This window comes from Pelobates fuscus, chromosome 4 (genome assembly GCF_036172605.1).
Source record: "Pelobates fuscus isolate aPelFus1 chromosome 4, aPelFus1.pri, whole genome shotgun sequence".
NCBI lineage: Eukaryota > Metazoa > Chordata > Amphibia > Anura > Pelobatidae > Pelobates > Pelobates fuscus.
This window is the reverse complement of record NC_086320.1, coordinates 31012396-31021406: the sequence shown is the minus strand read 5'-3', so window position 1 is coordinate 31021406 and position 9011 is coordinate 31012396. Positions and strand designations below refer to the sequence as shown.

At 38.3% G+C, this 9011-nt stretch overlaps 2 protein-coding genes across 2 annotated transcripts in view; both read right to left on the bottom strand.

The window, feature by feature from the left end:
- OC90 (otoconin 90) overlaps positions 1-2732 on the bottom strand; it is a 125686-nt gene extending 122954 nt beyond the window's left edge. The window contains exon 1 of the mRNA XM_063451051.1: positions 2673-2732. Within this exon, the coding sequence (XP_063307121.1) occupies positions 2673-2700 (28 nt within the window). The 5' untranslated portion in view covers positions 2701-2732. The remainder of the gene's footprint in view (positions 1-2672) is intronic.
- The window catches only part of HHLA1 (HHLA1 neighbor of OC90), a 76729-nt gene that overhangs the window by 26159 nt on the left and 41559 nt on the right, over positions 1-9011 (bottom strand). The gene's annotated exons all lie outside the window — the stretch shown is intronic.

Genomic DNA, 9011 nt, shown 5'->3' with positions numbered 1-9011 from the left:
CAGTGTCTGTATTATGGCAATTTGCATTGCCATAATACAGACTGGGGCTGTGGGGGCTGCAGAGAGCGGTTACTTACCTTTCCTGCAGCTCCTGTCAGCTCCCTTCTCCTCCGCGCCGTCCGTTCAGCACCTCGGTCAGCTCCCAGTGTAAGTCTCGCGAGAGCCGCGGCTCTCGCGAGACTTACAGTGGGAGCTGACAGAAGAGCTGAACGGACGGCGCGGAGGAGGAGAGAGCTGACAGGAGCTGCAGGAAAGGTAAGTAACGCTCTCTGCAGCCCCTCTCTCCCCCCCACTGAACTACCAATGCCACTGGACCACCAGGGAGTAAGAGCCCCCCCTCCCTGGCCAGCTAGCAAGCAGGGAGGGGGGACGAAAAAATAAATGAAATAATAATAATTAAATAAAAAATAATAAGAAGAAATAATAATGAAAAAAAAATATTAAAATAATAATTAGAAATAATAATAAATAAAATAATAAAATTGCCCACCCCCACCACTGCAACACACACACACACACACACTGCATACATACACACACACACTGCACTCATACACATACACACACACACACTGCACACATACACACACTGCACACATACACACACTGCACACATACACACACTGCACTCATACACACACTGCACTCATACACACACACTGCACTCATACACACACTGCACTCACACACACTGCACTCACACACACTGCACTCACACACACTGCATTCATACACACACACACTGCATTCATACACACACACACTGCACTCATACACACACACACACACTGCACTCATACACACACACACACACTGCACACATACACATACACACACACTGCACTCATACACACACTGCACTCATACACACACACTGCATTCATACACACACACTGCACTCATACACACACTGCATTCATATACACACACTGCACTCATACACACACTGCACTCATATACACACACACTGCATTCATATACACACACACTGCATTCATTATATACACACACTGTAAATAAATATTTAATATATATAATTGTTTTAGGATCTAATTTTATTTAGAAATTTACCAGTAGCTGCTGCATTTCCCACCCTAGTCTTATACTCGAGTCAATAAGTTTTCCCAGTTTTTGGGGGTAAAATTAGGGGCCTCGGCTTATATTCGGGTCGGCTTATACTCGAGTATATACGGTATCATTTATCCATAATTCTGGTATATATAGACCACTGTTGATTTCATAACCTGTTGGTTACTTCCTTAAGGAAAGACATTTAACTTTGTTATTATATGTGCATATACCAATAGCTCACAGTTAGATTTTGCTCAATACAGTATAGCTGTATGTAAAACATGTATTACGTTTATTATAATATAATTTAAATATATATAGTTTAACATATAATACAAATATAATAGAAATAGAACACTAGTGGTTCTGATTCAGAGGTCACAACATCGACCAATGAATCAGTGCCAAGGAGCCCTAAAATTACTCTCCCGAAATAGGGAATAACCCTCAAATATAATATAGAAAGACAGGAAATAGAACTAAAAAAGTCCTTAATAGGAGAGTAATACGGGGGAAGAAAGGGGGGGTCCCTACCTTTAATGATCCTAAGGGGAAACAAAGGGGAATAGGACAAGTAGAAAGAGGAGTGGAGGTAAACACAAACAATCAGATGCTTGCTAAAATAAAAGAGCTATCTGACAGGTGTCCTAACTGGAGGTTAAAGCACCCCACATCCAAATCTCATAGAAGGGGATCCTAGGTGGTAGAGATAACTAAAAAATGGGCTAATATAACGAGGTAAGAAAGCCTCTATGGGGAAACAATAAAGAGTCCCATAAGTTATGCCCTGACAGAGACCCCTGTAGAGAGTAGACTGTCCCTAAATACCTCGGCACTGTGAGAAACCACTGGTGCCTACCATAACCTAGGTCCCTACCTGTCCTAATAGCTTAAAACAAGATTAAATAAATCAATCCATAAGTGCTACCAAAAGTGAATAAATAAATAAATAAATAAAACTAGCTCGACTCGCGTTTCGGCGTTTCAGCACGCCGTCGTCAGGAGCAATGAACTATTGAAGTTCGCTGTAACGATTTAAATACCTTTAGTTGTAATCAGCAGAGACTGTGGACAGCTGTATAGCCCACGTGGTGTACCGTGCATACTCGTTGCTTATTGGTCTGATGCTTCTCGAACCTGCCCCTTGTCGGCCGCGTCACATGACGCGGTCCTAATGTGAGCGGAGAGGCGTGGTGCTAGAGTTAGGTAGTGCCCACGTGCGATCAGAGTGGTCTGACGCCTCTAAAACCCGCCCCTTGCCAGACGCGTCATGTGATGCGGTCCTGACGTGAGCGGAGAGGCGTACTGCCAAACTTAGGCTGTACCCACGTGGGATCAAATTGGGAGTGATTAGTCCGTAAGATAACAACAGGCGAAAGATTCCCCCCAATATGAGTGCAATACAATCGTTAAAAAGTTACGATATGTAACTACACAATCTAACCGGATAAGTTAAATGCCGCAGTGAAACTCTAGATACCAATACTGTTGGACATAACTAGCAGTTTTACAAATATAATACAAAAATATATAATGTACTATGAACATTGGCATCTAAATTAAATAAACGTTTGGATTTAATTTCCCTTTAATTAACTCACTTGGCTGTATGTAATCGTAGGCAGACATTTTGTGTCCATTGTTCCACAATGGTTTCACTAGAGGTACCTGTTACACCTGTGAATGAAATAATTGGATAAATATGCCTATGTATGGATTTAATGTATACTGTGTTATTGTACTGAATTTCATTTTAGTTCTCGGTACTTATGATAACAATTTAATTCATACATTTAACACCTTAAGGACTAAGCCAAATGTATACGTTGTGATCAAAACAAAACGTAAACAAAACCTGGAATTTGACTATATGTCTGTTCAGCTGTAATTCACCTCTTTCATATTAAGTGCACCCACACTTATCATCATTTTATTCGGGGGAAACAGGGCTTTCATTTAACATCAAATATTTATCTATGAAACCTAATTGAATTTAATAATTTAATTTCGAAAACGCTAATATTTATGTTCAGCGAAGTCTTCCGAGTAAAACAGTACCCCTGATGTACAGGTTTTATGGTGTCTTGGAAAGTTATAGGGTTAAATATAGTGCTAGCAAATTAAATTCCCTGGACTTTTGGCCTGGGTTGTCAGACAGGTCCTGCAAATTGTAATTAATAAAATGACCTAATTATGTAAAAATATTACATAAATATATACGCAGATTTAAAATATATATATATGTATGAATATATATATATATATATATATAATTATTTAAAATTATTTTTATTTATATATAGGTATATAGTGATATATACGTTTATACTTACTAATATATTAAAATTCACTTAGACAGTGTATGTGTATGTATGTGTAAGTGTATATATACTTAGATCATATATATGAAATATATATATGATCTAAGTAGATATTATTTAATTTAAAACCGTTTTTAACTTTTATTTTACTTTTTACAGGCAGCAGGGGGACTACCTGTCATTCCAGGCACTCTCCCTGCTGGCACTGCTATGGATGGCTATTCCTCAAAAAGGTAAGTGAATAGGATGGCGGGGACGTGCTATGCCGCCCGCCGGTGTTTAGAGCCGGGTCCCCAAGGACGGCATAAGGGTTAAAGAATTAACATTAAATAAAACAACAAATTTGTATTACTTTTTGTACATCTTTTGGATTAGAGCTTATTTAAAGTCTCTTGCTTTGAAATACTTTGTGCAGGTTTTTAAAAGCTAGCAAAATAGTACATATACCTATTTTTGTAATGTACACTTTATTTGACAAAAAGATAAATACAAATGGTATTCATAAGCAAAGCACATTCCAAAACAACAGTAGAAGTGATGTTGGTATGTCAGCTTGCTATTCACATACAGTAAAGTCAGTAGCCTGGGTAAAACATGCACTTCTGGTTCGAAGAACACTCGAGGCTGCAATGGCACATTCACCCGAACATATGTTGTTAATATATGCAGGATACTGAACAGTGAAATATGGGTAATATCATATCAGGATAATCATAGCACTGTCTAATTAATTACTTTGGGTTCAATTTAATATTTTGGATAAGCTTTTCAAATTATCTAAAATGCTGAAAATTTTTTATTATTTGATTTTATTAATACATTTGTATTTTGTAATATATATATATATATGTTGTTTTTTTTTGTTTTACATTTGAATATTTTGAAAAATTATTTGAAACGCTTATCCAAAAATATGAAATCATTTGAAAAACGTATCCACAAATAAAAATTGAGCCCTTAATTGGAAGTTAACCAATGTTGAAGTCAGGGGAGGGTTGGTAACTTTTGGCCTGTGGACATGTACAAATAAATAGACTTTTGCACAAAAATGTCCTAGATCTTCTAGCATGGTATGGGGCTTTATTTCAGAGTTTGGGTTACGCATTTTACTTCCAGTGAAAAGAAATCTTAATGTTTCAGCATAGCAAGACATTTTGGTCAATGCTATGTATGCTTCCAACTTTGCGGAAACAGTTTGGGGAAGGCCCAGCATGACTGTGCCCCAGTACAAAAGCAAGAACCATAAAAACCAGGGTTCGATGAGTTTGGTGTGGAAGAACTTGACTAGCCCACACAGGGCACTGACCTCAACCTAACTGATGTACTGGAACACAGATTGCGAGCCAGGTCTTTTTGTCCACCAACAGTGCCTGACCTCACAAATACTCTACTGGATGAATAGGCACAAAATCCCACAGAAACACTCCAAAATCTTATGGAAAGCCTTCCTAAAAGAGTGGAAGCTCTTAAAGTTGGGACTAACTACATATTAATGTCTATATATTTAGAATGCAATGTCATAAAAGTCCCTGTTGGTATAATGGTCAAGTGTCCACATTTTTTGTTTCTTTGTCCATATTGTGTATATGAAAGTTGAAGTATATATTGAAATTATGTTATTCAAATTTAAACAATCATTTTAGGCATATTTAATAGTTTTATGGCATGATACTATAAATCCACTATGCAGATTATTACGTATTTTATGTTACGTATTCTAGGTATAAATGGCGAATGCGTTAAAAAGTACAGATGGTAATTTTCTATGCTGTACCATAAGAAGTCTGGAAAGTGGTTATATAACATATAACAAGAGGATCAAGGGTTTAAGGATCTTCATATGTTTCCTTATATGGCCAGAGTTTAGATAAAAGTTCTGACATCATTTTAGTCATGTCTATAAAATAACAGTAGACAAAGGACAATGGTCTGTTCCCCTGACTGTCTGGACAAAGGCGTAAGATTGTAGATTCATTTTTTTGGGTGATATAGAAGGTTATTATGGTCTGCCATTTATACTAGAATATATATATATACATAAACAGACCTATTCCAATCACCCTTTCATATACATATTTAATACACACTATTTATGTTAATATTATCTATTACCTAGAAATACTGTACATAGTTCCACTATTTGGCCAAGTTAACTATTATTTTTCCGTGCCAGTAAATAAAATTACATTCAAATTAAAAGTGATGTCGGCCAACAAGTGGTTTCTTCACTAAATGAACAAATCATCCTGAATTGGGTCATTATATTTTGAAAAGCACTACCCAAGAAAATCTAATTAATCTAACAATGTCTATGTACGAAGCACTATCCAGATAACACATTCAGGGTTATTTACTAAAATGAGAATTCAAAATAAATTCAAAGTGAATTTCACATTTAAGACCAGAGAAGCTGATTTTTTTTTTCCCCAGAATATTTTTTTGTTTTGTAGTTTAGTTATTTTGAACTCAAATTTGAAAATCACTCTAAATTCCTACTTTAGTAAAAAACCCTGACTGAGTTGGGTAAAATCTTTCCATGTAGTGCAATTTTTCTTACATAAAGTAGATGTGACAAAAATAGATAAATAAAAAATTGTCGATTACATTGCTTGCGGTATAGGTTTTTGCAAGGACCCTGATGGCAAAAATTACGTGCATTTTTTAATTGTATTTACATACAGTAAAAACAGTTAAATCATATATTTATAAAATAAAGATATTCAAAAATGCTATAGCAATCTTTATCAATCTCTGTACTGCTAATATAATACTAAGAGTGAAATGGTAGAATGCATTTACTCTTCTCCCTCCCTGAGTAGGAATGATATTACCCATTGAAGCCTCCTGTGCTGTTTGAAAACAGGGGGTAAGCTTACATTTTCAGCAACATTACACTCATTATATCAGTGACTACTGGTTCAATTTAGGAAAAGAAGTGAATAAGAATGTTCTCCAACACCACAAAGGTAGCATATAAATCCATGGTTTCAATGGCAATTACATTAATTAACATTATAAGAACTGTTTGCTCTAATCACCTTTTACACATAGTATTTGATGTTTCTGCATGCAAAAAGGTGATATCATATTACATTACTAATACAAATCCGAAATTACACTTTATGCATATCTCTCAGTTATTCACTAACAAAGTTATTCACTAAAGTGTTAGGAATTCAAAGTGAATTTTAAATTCATAGCCAACGGCCATAATAGTCAAACTAAAAACACAATTAATCTAGAGAATGTATCTAATTCTTTTGTGTTTTTTAATTTTAAAATTCACTTTGAGTTCACCTGAGTGAATAATCCTATTGAAGTTAGAATTCTCATTTATTCAAAATTAATTAGAAATGCTGATCAAAATAGCACATTATCTTTCAAGTCATCTCTGTTTTCAGTTTTGACCCGTGTTTTGTTTAATTTTGTTTAAAATTCAGATATTATTTTGAATACTCTTTGAATTTTAAACAGCTCATATTTAAAGGGACACTAAAGTCACCCAGACCACTTCAGCTCAATGAAGTGGTCTGGGTGCAATGTCCCTCAGGTTTTAACCCTTCAGATGCAAACATAGCCGTCTTCCGGACAGCCACTAAAGGCGCATCTGCGACGTTGGAGGCATATTTAGGCGCATTTGGATCCGCTGACGTTGGCAGAGGGAGCTGATGTCAGCGGGGGAGGAGAGGTCACCAGCACCGAGGGAGCCCGGCGCTGGAATAAGGTAAGCTGCTGAAGGGGTTTTAACCCCTTCAGTGCCACGGGAGGGGGACCCTGAGGGTGGGGGCACCCTCAGAGCACTATAGTGTCAGGAAAACCACTTTGTTTTCCTGACACTATAGTGATCCTTTAAGTGAATACACCTATAAGTGCTATTGCAGTATGAAAACATGTCAGTGCCATATATTTCAGCACTAAATAATAAGAGTTAGGGGTTAGAAGTTTTGCGTCAAGGCTTAGACGTTAGGGTATATACAGCAGTCTCACTAATCTACGGTGAGTGCTGATCTCCGTCACAATATGTATGGATACAGTAATATACTGAGCAATACATGTCCAAGGTTTTGGGGAATTAGTTCTTTAAATAATGAAGGGTACAATCTTACAATAAGGAATACATACATTGTCTGCTGACTTTTGTTAGAGAAAAGTAAATTGAAATAAACATCGGCCACCAGGCCAACTCTAACTGAAATAAGAGGAAGCTAATGACTGTATTGCTTTCATTCAAAAATTACAGTTATCATCTTTATTAAATTTTCCAATTGTGATATCGCTGGGAGACTATTAGGCTGCATTAGCTTTTAGAATGACATTAGACACTATTTTCATTTTCAACCCACATGTGCGTTCACTGATTTGAAAAAGAAGAATATGGGGGCGAAACTTGATCCTGGAGTGGAACAGACGTGTTTTACACAGGCTCCTGACTCCTTGGCTGATTTGGGGGTGCTAACCACGCCCAAGGACCAATTGTGACAACGCAATGTGCTCCGTGGGTCGGGTTTTCCCGGACAAACAAATAGAGGTACTACTCATGACCTTACTCCACTGGGATCCCGAGCAGTTCTGTAGCAGCCTTTTGTGGTTGGTGTTAAGGAGATGCAACCGATCTCTCTGCTCACCATTTCCCATCGCAGAGCGTCAGCGCTCCTCCCCCCCTCTCTCCCATTTGGACTGACTGGTGTTATTCCGGTCCACACTGGACTGTTTTGAGCAACCTATGCCACACTTACCTCGCTCTGAGTTGCCACCGAAACATACTCCAGCCACCTATGACATTTAAGATGGCAGCTGATCTTCGTGATACTGGGGGCCTTGCCTAATACGATTACGTATTGCTGCGTCTGGAGGGGCACTTTCGGGCCTTCTGGAGAAAACTTCAGGCACGCTGCAAATCATCTCTACTTCAACCGCAAGGAGGTGATCGAAGGTGCAAGGTGCAGGAAAGGAAGGATCCCTCACAAAGCAAATCTTCCTTAAAATTGCCTCAACACAGATGGGCCTGCCGTCCCGGACAGAGCGCTTCCCAAGTTACCTCCATGCGGCGACCACTCAAGCCGAAGCTCATACGCCGAAAGAGGCGCTTACCACCTGATTATTTCACCTACTCCTACAAAACACCATATCTGTGGTTCCTGGATGCCGGTCCTCATTCAGGCATGGGGCTGGGCCGGTGACCTGCCCATGCGCTACGTTTCCGATGTTCCAGGGAACTCTCTAGGCAGTGTCCAACATTTCATGCCTCAAGGAAAAGGCTAATGCCATCTTGTCTTAAATAACATTCATGCCTTGCTAAGGGTCACTATGCCAATACCTGTTGAATATATTTGCTTATTTTTATTTTTGCATGTAGTGCAGCAATCTAATATAGACCAAATTATAGTGATTGTACTCTTTACAAAACCACTCTAGCATGATATACCATACTATTATAGTTATGCTACTTATCATAAGTTTATATTATGCCTCAAGTTCTATGCTCATGTTTATATCAGGGGCGGGCTGGGCCGGGAGGCAATTGCCCCCCAGGCCGCCCTAAATCATTTGCAAAACGGCCGCTGCAGTGCTGTCCTGGGCGCCAGGAGGAGGGGGTGCCGCGCGGAGCAGGCTGATGGC